The following is a 20,407-nucleotide window of genomic DNA, read 5'->3' on the forward strand; positions in this document are numbered from 1 at the left end:
AAGTTTGGACTAAACCTTGAACTCTGAAACCTTCATTAAAGCAGCACTGTACCCTGTCCTGCTAAGAGTTTGACATGAACTTAGAAAAGTAGTTCCATTTCTGGCAACTTGCACAGCTTTTGGTAAACCTGAACTAGCAGATGATTGTGTTGCGTTTCAAATTAGCTTATTCAAGGCAACCATTTGATTCTCTTAACCTGGTTAATTTACTCTTGGCATTTTTATACACAGGACATTTATTTACAGGATGCCCTTTAGTTCACTACATTTAGGAGACAAAGTTCATCTTCAACCATTTTTCAATCCACTTTAAAGCTGACATTTTACCATACAGGAGTAATAATTCTACCTTAAAATCCCCAAGTTTGTTAGTCTAGTTTCTGTAAAGCGGTAAAGCTAGAGAAATTTCCAACGTAACTATAATAACTCATTATTTGTGATCTGTTATGCTTATGGCAAGCCGTCAAATACTTTATATCAAGGTAAATCGACTTATTTCAAAGACTTAATGAAAACACAATGTTTGTTCAACGTACAAAAATAATAGCTCACTGCCTTCGAAATTTACGTGTACCTGATCTCTATAGAAAGCATAATTTTCAAGCCTACCTCTGCCTTGAAACCACAAAATATGATCTCTACTCTTTAAACCTTTAATAAACTTATTGTTTCCGTAGGAAATCAAAAGTAATCTGCTACTGAGTTACCAAATCAGATTTCTGATATGTAAAACCTGCGTTTAATTTATTACAAAAATCACTGTTTGGGGTAACTTTGAATGTAGCAATTGACATACTCCTACATTGATATTTTATTAGAATGGCACTCAGCCTTTAAGTTGTTTCCTCCTAAGACAGTTACTGAGAAATCTGGACACTTGTTTACTGCTGAATCTAACTTACAGATTTCAAGAAATAATGAAAATGTGGCCCCTGGAAAACAGATACCCAACATGGAACACGATACCACAAGACACCTAGTATACAAATCTTACGAATGCCACAAAACAGCTAAATATTGACATAAAAATGCCTAAAAACAACAGCTAAATACTGACAAAAATGCTGAAAAACAACAGCTAAATGCAGACATAATGCCAAAAACAGCTAAATACAGACAGCCTTAAAACAACAGCTAAATACAGACAGCCTTAAAACAACATCTAAATGTTGACATAATGCCAAGATACAATAGCTAAATATTTGAATGAAAGATTCGCCTCTGCTCCCATCACCCATCTCCTCTAAAAGCCTGTTGATAGCCAGAAATCCTGTCATGGTTGCCACTTCAAAAAAAAATTGAATACTTGAAAATGAATTAGCCATTAATAATAAAATCAGAATACAAGAAATTAATGAGAAGGAAAATCCAACATCTAAATTTTATATTCACTTATAAATGCAAAAAATTAACAGCTATGAAAACCAAAATTTGACAGGCATTCCAGACTAATGGTAGTAAATTGTTTATATTCTCAATCAGGACGAAGGGTGTGATGAAAAAAAAAAAAAATTCCCCAAGAACGATATCGAAAGCCAACAGTTCCATGAATGTGAATACCTTCATTCAAAAGCAAGAAGCGAGATATATGAATGAACAGGCATGTGACTAAAGACAGAAGGAACCATTATGCACCTAATGATGCCAACATGTAATTACAGACTTGGTAAAAATATGAAAAATACACCTTATACCTCCATCAAAGCAATTGCAGATATCCTAACAACAATTTACCTTAGTTCTGAACAATCATAATTCTGTTAACCATTTAAAGGTAGTATATATTAACACACTAAGGGACCTGGACATCACTACACCAATAAGAAGTCACTGCACTACGAAATCACAGCCTCTGTCACCCCAAACTTTAAGGGGACTTACTATGCTAATGCAGAGTTGTTCATTAGGAATTTTTGAAGAGTGTGGTTTTGAAAGGCTTGTTGTATCATGGTGAGGAATGCCAGCTTGTTGACTGGAGTGTTGACAGGTGACTGAGAGAAGCCTGGCTAAATTAATTACTCCATGCTCAGGTGAGATCCGAAGAGACTGAAGCAAATCCACCTCTGGATAGAAATGGTAACTGATATAACTGTCTTTGATAAATGAGATACCTATTAACTGGGATAACTTCTCAGAAAATAGAAACTCTAGTTTGTTGTCTTCTTCCCCACACCAAGGAAGCAGAAGCAAAGGCTACAAAACAGAAAATACAGCTGCAAACAGCGCCATCTATTGTTTGGAGTACAACTATTTACAGAAGCAGAGCCATCTGCTGTGCCATAGTGTAAGTGTACCTTAAACTTGTTTGATATACAGTAGGTGTGGAAGTGCTGAACATTTAAATTCAAGTTGAGGAAAATGATTGATTAAATTTACTTCAAAATTGAATCACAAAATTAACATCCAAAGGAATTTAATTCTGGAGGAATTTCTTTACAGGTCATGTACCTTGTTCATGACATTGTTACTGCAAGTTGAATGTATTTCCATCAATTACTCACTGCCTGATCATTCAACCAACGAAGCTGCAGACACAGTGGTCAAATTTAAACCTTACTGCTTTACCTTTTAATTTTTCAAATGACTGTCTTTATATTCTGAAGCTGTTTGTGCCAAATAGGCTGCTGGGTTTTCAGACATAACCGATTAACAAGGGTTTAGAAGAGGATACAAAAGATCAAAATATGCATATTCCTTTTTCGACTAATGAATGTAGAACAGTGATCTCATGAGGAAACCATCAGAACTAGAAGTACATGAAAATTTAATCCAAAAAGCAGCTGGAGGGGTCTAGCAGGGGATAGAAAGAAAGGTCTAACCTAGTCAGTAAGGTAATGATGATTGGAGAGTAACAAAATTTAACTGGTTAATGAAAGGGAAATTTGGGGTGATTTGTATACCAAAATGGGTAAGAAAAGTTGCAGCTAAAACTGGTCCATTGAACATTATGCTAACCAAGTTAGCACAGCTTTCATTTCCTCACTGATCTGATACTTTTCTGACTTTGTCTCAATGACTTCTGTCATGGTTCCTTTCCTCTTAATCATGTGGTTTGCATTGCTAAATTAAAGCTTCTAATGTTATTCAGTGTAAAAATTGCTCATCTTCTTAATCCTTACAGGATGGCTTTTTTTTTTGTCAGTTATCCAGTCATGACAACATAGTTAAATTTTTTGTTATACTGATGCCCAGACAGTTAAGGATAGTCAGGACTTTGCAAAGTTTTTAGTTGATGCTTTGAGCTTTGTTACAAAACTCTTGAAAGCAAATTGATATATGCAAGTCAGTTTGCATGTGCAAAGAAGCCTGACAAGCCAGAGAAAAAGAAGCTTTCTGGCTGTTCTTCCTCTTCATCATCGTTGTCTTTTAGTTTGTTGTCCTTTTCCTCCTTGGCTCTGGACTCCCTTCACTGGCGTAAGGAAAAACTAGAAGGGCAAGTCCAAGGTCAAGCAGAAGTAATCCAGGTGGAATTCTCCTCATGGCAAGAAAGCAGAGGTGCCAGTTCACTGCTAGGTGATCATCGCATCTCAGGCAGGTCTAGCTCTACCTCTCATGCCCATTTGTACTTGACCCCTCACTCCCCACGCCCTATGTCTGCAGACTGGGTGTGGGTTGCCGCTTGTAGCAGTTTCTGCAGTAGCTCAGTTGAGTTGCAAGTGAGTGGCATGTGCAACCTGTACACTCACTGTTCCATGCAGTCCTTGGATTATGCATGGGAGAACAATAAAACAGGCTCTCCTTCTCATTCATCTCTGGGGGACATAGAAAAGTACCCCTTCTCGTTTGGTGTACTCGTGCTTTCCAGCACATTTGAAGTCTGAGCACTCTTGCTCTAGAAAGAGGTCTGTTGATCTCTTCCACCTCTCGCAGGTTTGTCTTGCAGGCATAAAGTGCGAGAGAGATGGTGCAACCTTTCACTTCTCTTGGTGTTCATATTCTGTCGTGACTAAGTTTCAGAGCCGAGGGAGCATCTAGGTCACGGGTACAAGGTCTGCAAACTTGTAGGATCACATCAGTTGTTTCCATCAAGAGGCTCATCTAGTAGTGCTGGATGGGGAGGGAGCATAAGTTTGGTGTAGCCTCCTCTCCTCTAGTTAAGGAGGTAGCTAGGACCTCTGGGGACCCCTCAGGTCCTGCGGGGCCTTCCCCTCCAGAGCCCCTTCAGGTTGAATTGGAGCGGCATTTTCAGGTTATTTCACCTGTTTCCCATCTGCCCATGATTTTGACCACATGCTCTGGAGGTGGAACAGTTAGTCAGGTTGCCTGGTCCCAGTGAGCATATGGAGTTTTGGGAGAAGTGAATGCCCTGGTCTGTGAGTTGGGGAGTTCACTTGTCTCCAGTAGATCAAGCAAACTACTCCCCCTGCTGTTTTCATGCCACTGGAGGTTTTACATACCACAGGATGCAGAGAATACATTTTTTTCTGATATACCAGGTTGGTGCAACTGGAATGGAAATATCTTATAATTAATAAGTTTGCATGAAGAACATTTTTTTGTATATAACAAAAATTTGTTTGCAACACATATTTGGCCATCCAAAAATTACTGGTAATTACAGATTGGAAAAATACATTTTTCTAGTATGTTGATTAACATGACTTATGCCAAACTATTCCCAGCTAACTGAAGGTCTTACAAACAAGATTTTAAAAATTTAAGATGGTTTTTATTTAAATGGCTATAATTCATTCATATGAAGCTTGGCGGAATGAAATGTGTATAAAGAAAACTGTAGGGTTTTCTTTCTTTCAGGTGTATATATATATATTCATGCCTACCTTTTATTAGATAAACTGAGATCTTGAAACCTTTTAGCAACTCAAAATTTTCTCCAAAACTTTATATTATGCAAATTATACACAGTAACTGATGCATAAAATTACCAGATATTTTTAAAGTTTGGTTTGCAATTTTACTTGAGCAAACTGAAAACTTGAACAGCTAAGTGATGTTCAAGTTACAACTTAAGAAGTATTGGTGAATAAAAGACACTTTGAACACTTAAATATATTTATATCACGCTTCTCATACAGTCAGCTGAGAGAAAGACAGTATTTTTTGAGGAGACAAAAATCCCATTGACATAATTGTTACAATAATCAAGAATATTATACAGACGAGCACACTGATGTTTGATGTGAGGGAGACAGTTGATTTTGGCACAGTAGTCCATGGGTAGAAGGGATTAGACCCAAAACTGAGAGAGAGAGAGAGAGAGAGAGAGAGAGAGAGAGAGAGAGAGAGAGAGAATGAGACAGAGAGAGCGAGAGAGAATGAGAATGAGAGAGAGAGAACGAGAATGAGAGAGAGAGAGAGAGAAAATAAAATGTTTTTAGGCCACCTTAATGAGGCAACACAGGCAGCACAAGGAGTCACATACATCAGAAGAAGCTGGGCACTGGCTCTATGCTCCACTTAAGAAGGGAAGATGGGAGGGAAAGGGTTGGGGGCTGAAGGGGGTTACTTTTCCCTTGCAGGTTCAGGTGGACCTTCCTGGATTTTTTACAAATCACATCCAAGTCTTTCCTCATCTCACACTCACTCAAGCTGTGTAACTTACAAAGGAAAGTCCTTTTCATACATTGTATGTGACTGGCTTTTTTTTTTTTTTTAAACTATTGAAGAACTTTTCATCATTCAAATGTGTACAATTCTTGACACTTTTAACACAATTGCCACAAAAACCAACCTGATTTTCTTCTTCTTATTTTTTCAACCCACCATAGCTCACCAGCAAAAATACCTACATAACTGTCACTCATGATTTTATTCTGGTATTTTGTCATACAACCTTTCTCACACTCTGAATCATTCAATCCACTCTTACTCTTCAAACATTTACAAATAGAATAGTTATGGGAACAATTCATTATCTATTAAAATGTCTATCAATCTACAGCTAACATCAATCTCTTTGGCTTAAGATCCAAACTAAAGTTATGAAAAAATGCAATTAAGTACAAGACCAATGACAACATGAATGATTGTATTATAGGGTGGGACTGCACGGACAAAGGGATGAAATAGTGGGCCACATTTAGAAAACAAATATTGACAATCAACAGTTCAAACTTTCACTCATAAATAATGTAATGAAAGTTTGACTTCCATGAAGCATTATTCTACTGCCACAGATTAAGTAACTACTAATGGCCAATGATTGTTCTCAGAATGCTGCCCTGTGATCCAACATAGGCTGGGTGCTCTCAAAAGGAACAGGGAACAGAATGCCTGGTGCTTTGTTCAGCCTTACACAGAGTCTGATGGAGCTAACAGACTAGTTCCTTTGGACACAGGAAAGGGTAAAGAGGGTCGAAGGACACTGCCAGATTGCACATGCATACTGGAAAATAAAATGAACACTTATCCAATGCAAATATTTGTACACAGCATTTGTCTTGTGCACCAGCCCTAGCCTAGAGCACCCAGATAATAACGAAGAAGAAAGGAAGAATACTGATGATCACAGTGAACTGGGGCGTACTAAGCGAGTCTTTCAAGTCCCACAGTAAAAAGGGCCCCACTGTGAGTTAGGCCTGATGTCATACAATCCAGTGTCTTACGCATTAACACCTCAAGCACTAATGTAACTAAGACACTGCATCTTACAACTCATACTATAATTGGGCTTCAATGTAAGGACTCCAAGGGGTGAAAAGGAATCCTAAACTTTAATGCTGTCACTCCTTACAGACCGCTGCTAATAAAAAAGTTATCACTTACAGAAGTCTCATTCTTTTAGAGTAATTTTAGTTTCCCAAACACTACCCCGCTGCCAATTCAAAAATTAAAATCACCTGGCATTTGTAATATACGTGTAGAAAGAAAACTTGCCTATTTTTAAACAGCTAATCTGAGACTCACTTCTATAAGCTTCCAGCCTACAGCAACGGAACAACTGAGCGATAAATAGGGCCCAAGTACCACTAACAGTTCATGTATGTAGGTAGCCCCCAATTGAAGATTATTTGTGCAATAATTTGCATGTGGTACTACAGCAGTTATCCTTAAATCATTTGAAGATAGTCATATCTCACATTGGGGAAAATTGAACTGACAAAATAGGATCACTATGGTCCTAGATATCATAAGAGACTTTGTCAATGAGTGTAGCACTCCTCTAAGATTGAATTCCACTCAGTGAGTGTAATAGCACTCAGTTTAAGATAGAGCTAACACCTTCGGAGTTCAATCCTCCACGTACTAAGGAATAGTCAAGTGGCGTAACCAACATTGACTGGTGGAAATTCCATCCTTGCAGTTAGACCACACTTTGCTATTAGTCATAAGAATAACTCTTATTAGTGAAAGGAAATGGAGAGATCTCATTTCCCACCAGAGAGTATTTCTACCAATTGCAATACTAGTAATGAACACCGTCTCTTCTAGAGAGCATTTACAGGTCAGTGAACTGCTTGTTTTTACTTGTAATCAAGCAGGTCTCTAACATTAGCTGGAAACTAAGCAATAAATGTTGCAAATTCATGTTTTCAGCTGTACAGCTTCAGTAGCCACTTAGTAGACTACAGCAAAAATAGCGCATCTTACTTGACCAGAATGGCATTCAGAGAACCTACAGCATACTGCTTGCTGGCTATCAGGCTCTATGACCTTCCCTGCCACACTGGTTAGCTGGGTATTGCAAACTTTCACAATGTCCAAAACAGGTTATCTTTATATTGGTATGGCATAATAGTGACTGCGAAAGGCCATCTGCCCATGAATGTCAGTTGAACTGCTAACAAGCAAGCGCTCTTGCCTTCTGCCGGATTGTAAGCAGCTCACGAGACAACTATCTACTTAACAACGCAGATTTTGACCACAACACAAACAATGAAGACAGCAAAACTGCACACTACTAATTTGATTCTTTTCTACCGGTACATTATCTACTATCTTTGGCCTTGTTGCAATACCAATGTTTTCTGGGCTATGCTGAATGATAATGAGTCAAGAAGAATGGTTGGAAACACTGCCTTGGTGGTGGGTAAGCGAGGGTGGATGCAACACAGTGCACTATACCAGTGTTGGCCTAAGGGTCAGGTGCAGCAAATGCAATACAATCTGCAAGCCATCTCTGACCCGGGGCCAAGTAACATAGCACACACAGATAGCAGGTATAGGGGTGGGATGCACAGGCACAGAATGGCCTAAGGCAGCCAGTGATCATAGCAGCTTGGAAGCCGCCTTGGGGAGACAGACCACTGCCTGCCCTCCGTCCATCACGTTACACCCACCACTCATTACAAAATTCCTTCTTTGTGCGAAAGACGATAAGGCAGATGACAAAGAATGACTAATTGGCCTGCTGGGGGCCGCACTCATGACTGGACCTGGGCCCCCAGCGGCACAGTGACACATGAGGAGCAGGGACCCTACGCCAAACCCACTACGGGAAGGCTTGAAGGAGGGTCCTTCTTGATGTAGCACTGTGGGCACACAAAGATACAGGGCAATAAAGCACCAGGCAGTGCATGGGGGAGACATGCCCTATATCTTGCTGCTCACATCACAACAATGACACCACACTACAAAAAATAAAATAAACAGGTGTAAACCACTGGAAGATTTTCTAAAAGACACAGTGGTGACGGGCCGCAGAATCATTGGCTGAAATCACTAACCTGAGACCAAAGCCAAAACTAGCTCTTTTGGGTAAGTTCACCAATTCAGAGATTTTCAGGATATCATATACCACTGTAAACAATACGTTGCTACAATATATATATCAAAGTCTCAGAACCGGTGACTTATTAAATCAGAGATCTTTAGGCAAAAAAAATATATACACCAATAATAATAATGTATTACACATTGTAATACTAATAAAACAGCACCGTAATTGACCGACTGACAGGAGTCATCATTGTCAAACCTGCAACTGGATAAAAAACTATAAAAAAAAATATCCGTAAATAGAAAAATGATTTCCCTACGCTTATCTTGGCTCAGGGGTTGCTGTACAACCTTCAAATGAACTGCGACACATACCACTGCCTGGGACTTGGTACACAGATGCGCACATGCACACAAGCATACTCACACACATACCAATACTCAAGGGAATCTGGGGAGTTCCTGGCCCCCTGCTACTACGCAATGAGTCATACACGAATGTATTTTGGTTCCCTAAAACATTTTCAAAATGTCATGTTGATCGAGATTTTTTTTTTTTTACTTTACCTACATGAGAAATGCAATACTGGTCTAAGCTCAACGACAGGCTTTGACTTGATGACATGGACATTATTCACTGGAGGCTCTGTCACTTGAAGAAAATATATGGATTTAATTAGCAGCAAAAAACCTTTTGTAAATCTGCCAAGGAAATACAGAAGACAAACAAATCACTGTATGCCTTTGAGAACTACAAAAGCTGTTACCACACCAGCTAAAATAGTACAGTTTATCGTCTATCTGCAAGTCTTCAGTAGTACAGTGTTGTGACCAGAGCAGCAAGACTGACTCCTGTGGGCACCTAATAAGCACTTTTCCTAACCACAACACAGGGCAAAAAGTCTTATTCGAATACTTCACAAGGCTCACAAAAGCTGGTCTCCTCACAAGCATGTAAAATTGTGCGTAGATAAGTCTCTAAAGTTAAGATTGCCTAAGGGCGAGGAAATGCAAGTGGCACTGGCCGTCACTGTTTTTATTCTGACCCAGCAATGCGCATTATGTTCAACTCAATGAAGCAACAAGTCAAAACTTATTAAATTCATTACCATAATTGAATATTGATTTGAAAGGCCCCATATCTTTCTTCTCTTGATGTGTCAACGACATTATCGTGAATATATTTCAGTGATGAAATAAAATCTTTGGCAACCTGATTTTTCTTTTTGAGATCTCAGAACAATACGTGCATATTTTACGTCACAACTTATATTTTCTCGCCCTTCAATGCACCCTGCTTTCTTGTCAAAGCCAAACATGAAACTAGGAATGACTAATTTCATGCACTTTTTTTTTTTACTAATTACCATAATCACTGGTACTGATTGACTGGACAAGAAACTGATGACTAGTTAATCCTCCACTTTAAAGCTCATTTTCTGTTATGAACAATTGCTGGAGTATTATCTAGAAATCAAAATTTCTTCTTTTAATATAAAGAAACAGCCAATCTTCCACGCCTCCTCACAGTTAGGAGAACTAAAGACTAGCTTTTAAACATATTAATTAATACACTTGAGTTTCAAAATGATTAAAATTCTTATCAAATCTTCCAATTTCCAACTAAATCATTTCATAAAATACAGTTAAAAGACAAAACAATACTGTAACATTAAATACTACTGTATATTCAATAAAAAAAATACATACTGAATAAATTGATAATATATATATATATATATATATATATATATATATATATATATATATATATATATATATATATATATATATATATATATATATATATACATACATACATAAACATATATATACGTATGTATATATAATATAAATATATAATTTCAGAAACACTGCAACCAAGAGGTTCTCGATCTGTAATGCAGTAAGTATAATACCTTTTCAGAATCATTTGATCCAATTGGAAGAAACAGAATCCAATCTCCTTATTTCTTGCACTTCATTAAATGTTACAGTGTAAATAACTTCAAAAATAATTCCTAATTTGATCACCTGCTTGATTATTAATCTCCATCATAATTCAAATGGATTCTCCCAAGTCCAGGGAAACTGTTATGTTTTGGGACACAATATAACTTTGTACCTGAAAAGAAAAGAGAAATCTAATTCATACTGTGTTCACATGAAAGTGTCTTCTTTGCCAATAAAATTTAGGTGTCCTTGCCAATGTTAGATGACCAAGAAGCAAGTGTATGATAAGTGATTCATTCTTACAATGCTAAAAGATTCAGAAATGAAAGTTATCAAATGGAGTTTTCTTTCTGAAAGATTCAAACTTTAAAGTAAATACTGTTCTTTACAATACCATTTAGAAATTACAAGCTTTTCTGACTTTAACATCTAACCATTAATTTGTTTCATCACAAACCTAATAAATTACACAAATGCCTTGTTGCGTATTCTGCTCACTTTTTCATGGATTTGATGATGTTCTCAAGCATGACTATCCACCTTTTCATCTCAGCTGTGGTCATCATTCTCACGACCAAAACGAGGAGAGGTTAACTGTTCACAAACGCACAATCACGAAGGTACAGGCCAACTTTCCTGCATCTTACCACTACCTCTTTGTAGCACCAAAGGAAACGGGTGAAGGAAGACCAACCATCAACCTCTGCCCTCTCAGGAGGTTCAACAAGAAGATAGCTACTATAGCTGCCACTGACAGAGGAAGCCCGTGAAGATGAAAATGACACTGGCAATGACTTGAACACACAAAGAACCCAAACCTACAAGGAGATGTAGAGGATTTCATCAAGCTGTTGGAGAACCCCAACACTGACTGCAGCTCTTTTTCCAGGGCACTGGTGTTTTTTGAAGGGCCTCAAGAAATTTGGCAGCTAGTGATTGTGAGGCAGAATCACCATTCTTTTCACCAGAGTACATTCAACAGCTTCTTCAGACCCTGGAACCCCATGCAATGAGCCCATTTCCATTCACTCCTTTGGTAACTTAGTCAATCAGCTCGGAAACACAAGCAAACTTGACATTTAGCTTCTTCATGCCAGGAATCTGATGTTTCTCTGCCACCTCCTGAGGACCCTCGACAAACATCAACACTGAGCATCACTGTGTGATTTCAGTGCACATTCTTAAGACATGATTGCAAACTAAAGGCTGCATAATGCATAGGTTTTTTTTTAACTCTTGTTCTTTGTTTAGTTATTTACTGATTTAGAGATTCTGCTTTATAAATGTCTATGCAGCTTTAGGTCACATAACTTCATATACCATATGCATGAATAAGGTAAATGTGTTCACTGCTAAAGATGCCATATGGACTGCATGGTACCACTGCCAAGTGTAACTCTCAATAATATGGCATTACAACCTGCATATGGTTCTCAAGTGGCCAAAACTGGCAAATTCACACTTTTACTTCTTTTGAATTTTACTACTTTTATAAATTAAGCAATTTACATTTTTTTAACCCAACTTTCTTAATTTACAAAAAATATTTCTCCACATTATGTTTCTTTTAGCAACTAATGGCAATGAAGATGTCAGTAATATTCAATCAGCTAAAGTTTTGAGAATAAAAACAATACCAAATGCAAATGGCACACGGTCACAATGTTTATTCTCTGTAATAATACGATAACAATATGACAATAATACATGCAACATACTGTAATTGGATACAGTAAATAAAAGAAGTTCTATTAAAGTCATCATTATAAATATCGCTGTACCGCTGGACTTGTGCAAGTGGATACCTCCCTCCACAAAAAATTTCGGTTTTTAGAGCTTTTCAGTTATTGGAATGACAGATAAGAGATCGTAAACCTGTACTACAAAAGTGGGTGGACAAATATTCATTGGAACTGTTAAAAGAAGCTGAGCAAGTTCACCTTAGGAGGTGGACATAACAATCATCATCTTTCTAATTCATACATTCATATACAGGGTCCTGAACATGTTGTCTTCTTGGGTCACTAGCTTCTAAATTTGACATACATGGTGAGCATCGTCAGTTCCTTGAATCAGCTGACACGTAAAATACATGAATTTTACTTTACACCAAAAAGGGGTTTGTCCTTATGACAACTGTTGAGCTTTACACCATAAAGAGGCTTGTCCTTATGACACCTGCCCGAGTTACAAGAGCTTTGTCTCTGGACATAACTTACTCTCTAAGTACTCTCTTGGTTCTTTTAGGTCTTAAATCAGCATTCTGGGACATTCAACACCTTCGTTCGCCCAACTAAAAGGAACTTTCGGAATATGTAAATGATAGGGTTGTGATGAAACTGACTTTTTTTTTTAAACAATTAGTTTTTTCACAAAAACCCGTTCCTCAAAAAGTAAGTCCTCTTGTTAGCACCTTTCACCTTGTGCTCATGTCCAAATCAGTGTGATCTTCTGTCAGTTCAACAAAAAAAATAGTCGTGTCTGGGAACATTCAGAAGTAAAAAGATTTAGGCATACATGAGAGATGGGTTTGTTTTAAAAGTTAATGTGATTTTATAAAATAAATAAGCACTTTTTAAGTAAAATTACAATTATCATGGATACCTTCTTCATTTTTTTTTTATAAACATGGTATTCCATTTGCACTTAAACAAATTTGAAGAGGCTTGAATTTGGAATTGTAAGAAATTTCTGCCAACATTACCACATGCCTTTGGTCTACAGATTTACTAAAAAAGATATTCAATCTTTATGATAGAAACATTCTAAAATAACCCCTTTCTTGAAACACTGGGGTATGTAATCATGAAGCCTAAGAATAAAATAACCTCCTGACCCCAAAAACCAATTTAAGCACATCAGTAAAAATGACAACCAAACTTACTGTCCTGCATTGATTTAGGCTTGAACTGGAGCAGCGACTGAGGCTTTAAAATCTCTGTTCACACATGAAAATCCTCTAAATTCTTCCTGGTTTATAGCACGTACAACCTCAGCATTAATAAATGTTAGAACAGGCTCTTCTTTTGTAAACTCAGCATCAAAATTGACAGCATCTTTGCGTCCCTTCTGCAAAGAAAAAGGAGAATACTTTTAGCACAGACAACTCAAAGTCAACAGTAATGGTATCAATCCTCATATAAGATGGCTTCATTTTAAAACACATTATTTGTGTTTTGTTATGAACACATATCAGTGCTACCACAAAGCAACTCTAACATAAAAGAAATAAAATAACTTTAATTCATTTAACTTTCAGATGTATCACACTATGGTATTTAATCAATATTAAGTGAAAAAAACTCCAACATCACTCCATTACTTACAATCTTGGGTGTAAATGGTGGTTTAACCTTTCGCTGCTCGAGGGCTTCCCAATCGATTTCTCTGAAGAACTTATGATTACGAATGGCTAATTCCCCGCCTCTCTCCATTACACATCCTAAACGTTTTGATGCATCTTTTGTCATAAACTGTAAAGAGAAACGTTGGTCTTACCAGTTTACTGAAAAACAGAATATATTCATGCATGCAAGTTAATAGCCTTTGGAGTTTGTTCCATATAAATATTTGTTCATATTGAATAATAACAATAATAATAATACAACCAAAACCATCATAAAATGGTCACACAACCTACCACCTGACCAGCACAGTTTTTATAATCTATTATTGGAAATAGGCATTTAAGGACTTTAAGAAATAGCATCATTACAGTTTTTAACTTAACTTGATAAATCTTTATTTATCACAGTTTTAAGATATGAGTAGTGATTGCTATATTTTTAAATCATGAAAGGTATACACTAGTTTGAGTCTATTTCTGTTTTATTACACAGGCTACTTGCTTTCCAACAAGAGGCCGAATGGTCAAGTGCCAACAAAATAAAAAAACATTTACAGGCAGTCGCCAGTTATCGGCGTGGTTCCATTTCTGAGGCTGTGATGGTAACCGAAAATGGCCGTTAACCGAAAATCGGCAATTTTCGGGGGTTATCGGCGCCGAAAAGTGCCAATTTTCGGTTATCGGCACCTCTGTTAGGTATGTATCGGCACCAATACCCAATTATTAGCGGCGATAAGCGGAAATCGGCGATTTTTGGCGCCGAAAATTGCCGATTTTCGTCACTAGACAAGCACCATAAAACCAGATTGCTGTTAACCAATCCCGCTATTAACCAGGAACTGCCTGTACACTAGTTTGAGACTATTTCTGTTTTATTACACGGGCTACTTGCTTTCCAACAAGAGGCCGAACAGTCAAGTGCCAACAAAATAAAAAAAGACATTCATCAGAAAGTCAACATACCCCTTTTAATATAGAAACTGCTTCCTTTGATAACCAGACGGGATACAAAACTTCTTCGTGCAGGATGGATTCAAAGAGATCATCTTCATTGTCCGCTTCAAAGGGTGGCTGTCCAGCCATCATTTCATACATGAGCACCCCCAATGCCCACCAATCTACGCTGGCTCCGTAATCTAATTCTTTGAGGATCTGAAAGACACACACACAATGAATGGTCAGTCTTATTATTTAAGTGAACTTCTCACTTTATTAACACACTGGTAAATACAAACTCTCTCTCTCTCTCTCTCTCTCTCTGTAAAGTCATTAGCAGATTACAGATGTACATGTGACGCTACAGAGTGCTTTCTTCTCTCTCTCTCTCTCTGTTACCAAATGCAAAAACAAGCACTTTCCAAACCAATTTGTGTGTTAGCTGGAAAAATGAGAAAAATAAGAGGAAAACAGCATACAATGGCAATATCCTGATGAAAGCAATTTTTTGGAAATATGATGCAGGTATATAAATATGAATACGGTGGCTTACGGGATATTGTACATGTTAAAAAAACACACTGGGCATTCTACAAGTTAAAGCATGAGAGGTCAATTATCCAACAAATATTGATCTAGTATTTAACTCCTTGACAGAAAGCTATTGAACAAGACAGTACATATTACAACTTGAATAAAAACATATCCTAGTTGTCAAAATACACTTATAAAAGTCACATACAAAGTAAAATTTTTTGATGGTGTGCAAAAATGCCAACCTGCCACATTTGACAGCTACAAGATTAACTCACAATGTCACATGAAAATTCTCCTGGCTGGTGAATATAATGGAATATCACCATCAAAGAGCAACAGAAAACTAATATAGTACTTAGAATTTATTGTTTTTAACTGGACACTTAAATCTAATACAATTTCAATGTTTCCTAAAATATACAGTAAACCGCCTTTTTGTCATGCAACAGCAGGTATGCATTGATAAGACCATCCAAATACAGTAGCGGTAACTACTGTGCAGTTACCAACAACAGTTTTGGTGTGGGTGGGTTATCGAGAAGAGGAGGTACAACTGGACTGGACTGGCATATAAAATTGAGGCCAAAGGCCACACGCTGGGACCAATGTGGTCATTCAACACAGGATATGAAGTTAAGGCTGGAATTTTCCATTAGAAGTAAGCGTGTACAGTACACGATCATACACACGCATACCAAGCTAATCCCGAACTTAAAAGATAAAAATCAATTCTTCTGACATGACAAACAAACAGGCTATGCTTACTATAGAACACACTTTTATATCTGAAATGTATTCATACAAAAAACTTAAAAAGTGAATCCTGTCTAGCCACAATTGCCCTATGAAATAGCTTTACTTATCTCTAGTATTGTGAAAAGCTTTTCATCCATGTGATACTTGGGACAATTTAGCATTTCTTATAGAATTTCCTTTTAGCAAAATCTCTTCATAACAACCCAGTCAATCAAAAAACTGCCTCCATCATGGTCCACAATGATCCCTGGACTCAAAGTCTTTTGCTCACAAAGGAAACAGAGCATCTTGCACCACCAGGCTTGTTTCTATTCAATAAGATTTGTGTTTTTCATACTCTAATCTCACTTTAGTTTCATAGAATTACCTAAACAATAGCATTCACTTCTCGTTTTTTACCACTTCAGTCCTAACAATTACTCATGCTACTGTGACTGAACCTGCTCTCATCACTGTTATTATTATAGTGTGTGGTCTTGTGGTTAGGATTAAACCTCCAGAAGAATGGTCAGAAGACTGTAACTTATATCCTGAAGACTGATCTAATACCAATGACACGTTCTGCTTCAGTGATAGCTCCTGCCTCATTAACTGATCATCACTGAGTTTGGCATGAATTAATTAAGTTTACATCATTCCTTATGGGAAAACTTTGCATTCCAAAACTAATTGGTGGTGAGTACCGAGACACTATCACCGTACAGTGGACCCCCACTTTTTCATGTTTCATTTTATTGCGGTTTTTTGTGGAACGTGTCTTTCACTTTTATGCAGGAACTTTCACCAATCTGCGAAGTTTTCTGTGGACCATACCTATAAAATTATCACTAATTCACTTTTTTTATTACATTAGGCAGTTATAAGTATTTTAGTTTAAGGGGGAACAGGGTATTTGGCAGTTATAAGTGTTTTTAGAAGGGATTTTGCATTTTTGCAGATTTTGCACTTCCACGTTGGGTTCTGGAACCTATCACCATAAAAAAGTGGGGGAGCACTGTACTTGAGTTAAATCAGTTTAAGCTTCATGCCCCAAAGCCAACTCTACTCATGAATAGTTGCCAGATCACTATTCAAGGATTCTGCAGTCACAGACCAATGGCACGGGGATGGAACAACAGCTACAAGAGTAGAATCATTGGTGTATGCATTCAGTTTGTTCTCCGGACCTTGCCACATCTCACTAGTATAAACAATAAATAGCAAAAATCCAAGAACACTACCTTAAGAAACACCTAGAATGACATTACTGAAGCTACTGTAGTGGCCATCATCACACCCCCTTTGGGTTCTGCCTATTAAAAATTCACTTAAAGCATTATGAAAAGATCCACCCATCCCCAGCCATCCAAGGCTGCAGAAAAATACTTCGTGATTTACATGGTCAAAGGCTGAGCTAAAATCTAAACTGACCATGCATACCTCTGCACCCTCATCAAGAGTACTCTGCAAGATGGTAGATATTGACAAAAGGACATCACAAGTACCAAGGCCCTTGTGACAGCCAAACTGTAATGCTGGTAACAGTGTATTATCTTTAACAAAACTAAAAAGATGCTCAAAGAGCAGCTTCTCAAAAACCTTAGATAAAACGGGTAATTGAAATCAGCCTATATCCAGAGGGTTATGAGGATGGACTTAGTCCCTTAGGTAATACAGCAATGTTCCCCTTCATCCCAACAATGGAAAATTTGCAAGTCTGCCTAACTTTTGGAAAATACTAGTAATCTTAAGAGCAATGACATGAGCAGTTTTTTTTTTTTTTTAGAAAAGATGGGAAAAATCACATTAAGGTCAGGCTGCCATGGCTGTCAAGTCCCAAAAGTAAAGTTCTGATTTCTCTAAAACTGAAGACCACTGAACACAACTTAAGACTGGAAAGCATGACTGAGGCGATATCAAGGAATTGCCACAAAGAGGCTCTTTCCAGGGGATTCTTCTTGATAGCCAGCCATGCACAAGGGAAATCTATCAGTCCTTTTTATACTCAACAACAGCTGAAGTTTGGGTGTTCTCCTTAATTCCACAGTACACTTTTCATCATTTGATGAACAGCGAGGTGCTCCAAGTATTTCTTCGAGAGGGAGACAAAGCCGTGTTCTTTTCCAGAGCTTTACACTCAACTTACTATTTGACAGCTTTTAGAGTTGTAGTCTTCGAAAATTTCTAGCTTCTACATCTCAATTTTAGTAGTTTCAATACTAAAATCAAGTATGAATGCTGCACTGTACTCTTGCATGTGTCAACTCCTTGAGCAATCCCTCTGAGCTTCCAAAACCTTGGTTCCTGAAATATCAGCTCCCAAAAGTTCTGGATGTATCACACTTGAGATGTATGGTGGCTCTACATCCCACCTAATAGCGATTGATAGGGTTCTTATAAAGAAAGTTTTTATAAAATACAAGCAAACCCATCAATCATATATAAAAAGTGCCTGCCTCCCAGCCTGGTTCATCTCGCGGCTGTATGTTTAGTCTACATAAAACAGGACGTGGTTGCTGGACATTCCTGAGGCTCCAAGTGGCACTGGTGCAGTGAGGGCACTCTCCTGCTTTTATGACTAAGGAATCAAGGCATTTAATTATGGGTTGTAATTACATTTTTTAATGCATACGTTAATTTTTAATACTAAGCTTTCCACCTGAAAATTAAATGAGCTAAATTACTTAAAATCTACTTTATCTTTTTTTATGATCAAATCAAAACCACATCAGTTTTGAAATACTAACATATATTTTAAATATTACATTTACAAAATATTCCCATGTTTTTAAATCCTCTTTTAAGAGTAGTGTCAAATTTGGATTAGATTTCAAGTTGAATAATTTCCTTACATGTACATTTACTATTTAAGCATATCATTTTTTGGATAGTATAAAACAAAACTTTAAATCTAACTGAAAAATCCAATACTGGTTCAGTGTTTTCAATTTTGTTTACTGTACAGTCCAATTTCTAAACTGAAAAACATGTTTTAAATATTCATAAAACAGAGTGACTGTATTACAGAATTATAACTTCTGTACTTGAAGAAAACCCATTTTCAAAATGCCAATGATACAGAAATTCTAATTAATAAACACTATTCAATGTCTTTTATTTAAAGTCTTGAGTGCACCTTTCCCACCTTTGCTAGTATAAGACAGATGTTTGAGATACTTGATCAAAAGATTGGATACATTAACTAGTCAACAAAGTTTAGAAGTCATCATCTAATTATTTTCCCTTCACTCAATACAATTTCCATCTGAAAACCTGTAAAATCTCTTACCTCACATCAACTTTCAGCCAGGTTATGGAAGTCTGATAGGGAGTGAATTAGTTGCTATGAACAGAATAAACAGCAGCAGGGGGTGTCACACGACAAAAGAATTAACAAGAATTCTGAAGTGGACACCCTCCTTGACAAGTACAGGTAAACATCACACAGCACTTTACATCACACATTAATAACCAGAAAGAGGAAATGACTTGTCATGAAATTATGAAGTGTGATGAATATTCCTGGAGATACGGAGAAGAGGATGAGTAACGGTGAAAAGGGGAAATGAAAGAAGTATTTTAGGATGAAGCAGTGGGGTTGAGTATGAGCAAATTTTATGCCGGCAGCAAGAACTAACACAATTAATCATATAGCAAACGGCAGACAGGAACCCTGGGGTGAATATGACAAACTAACAAGAATGGAGAAAGCCCAGCTGCCACCAAAAGAAAGGACAGCAAGGAAATGTATAGGTTTTTGAAATAGGTTTTCAATGGAGATAATCCTGTATACCACCCAACCCCAGTATGTACTGTTGTATCAAAATTGTCCCCTGCTTTCTGAGAAGATATGAATTACTCTGAAGTTCATCATACTGTCAAGACACATTAACAGAAGGGTCAAAGATTCAGCTTCAAACAGGTTACGAGCTGGTTACATTATGAGTAGGTCACATGAATCTGTAGGCTTGTAGCACTCCCATTACTGTACCTTCAAGAAGGATGAATTGGAGGGCTGGTCTCCTCAATGAAGACTAAGTTCTGTTGATTCAAAAGATAAGTGAGGGAATTCAAGGAGTCTCAGTTCATAAGATCAACCATCAAATCCTTACTGAAATATGGACCACCTAATTTGATCTGACTCTTACCTAACCAGATACATACTGTACTATGTTGTGCCTTAAGACCCATCACTTAGAATTTAGTCTTATTTCTATGGGTTGTTTTGCTGGCTATAATTCAGAACAATAATGGTACATGGTGACAAATATCTTGGAACAA

The 20,407-nt window shown here is 37.3% G+C and overlaps 1 protein-coding gene across 2 annotated transcripts in view; it reads right to left on the reverse strand.

Moving 5' to 3' along the window:
- Window positions 1-3,782: 3,782 nt before the first annotated feature.
- Pkc98E (Protein kinase C) overlaps window positions 3,783-20,407 on the reverse strand; it is a 72,322-nt gene continuing 55,697 nt past the window's right edge. For both annotated transcript variants that reach the window (XM_067133342.1, XM_067133343.1), the window contains 5 exons: window positions 14,882-15,070; window positions 13,899-14,045; window positions 13,457-13,641; window positions 10,539-10,744; window positions 3,783-4,446 (listed from right to left, as the gene is read on the reverse strand). In XM_067133342.1, the coding sequence (XP_066989443.1) occupies window positions 13,471-13,641; window positions 13,899-14,045; window positions 14,882-15,070 (507 nt within the window). In that variant the 3' untranslated portion in view covers window positions 3,783-4,446; window positions 10,539-10,744; window positions 13,457-13,470. The remainder of the gene's footprint in view (window positions 4,447-10,538; window positions 10,745-13,456; window positions 13,642-13,898; window positions 14,046-14,881; window positions 15,071-20,407) is intronic.

The sequence above is a fragment of the Macrobrachium rosenbergii genome, chromosome 33, assembly GCF_040412425.1.
Source record: "Macrobrachium rosenbergii isolate ZJJX-2024 chromosome 33, ASM4041242v1, whole genome shotgun sequence".
Lineage (NCBI taxonomy): Eukaryota > Metazoa > Arthropoda > Malacostraca > Decapoda > Palaemonidae > Macrobrachium > Macrobrachium rosenbergii.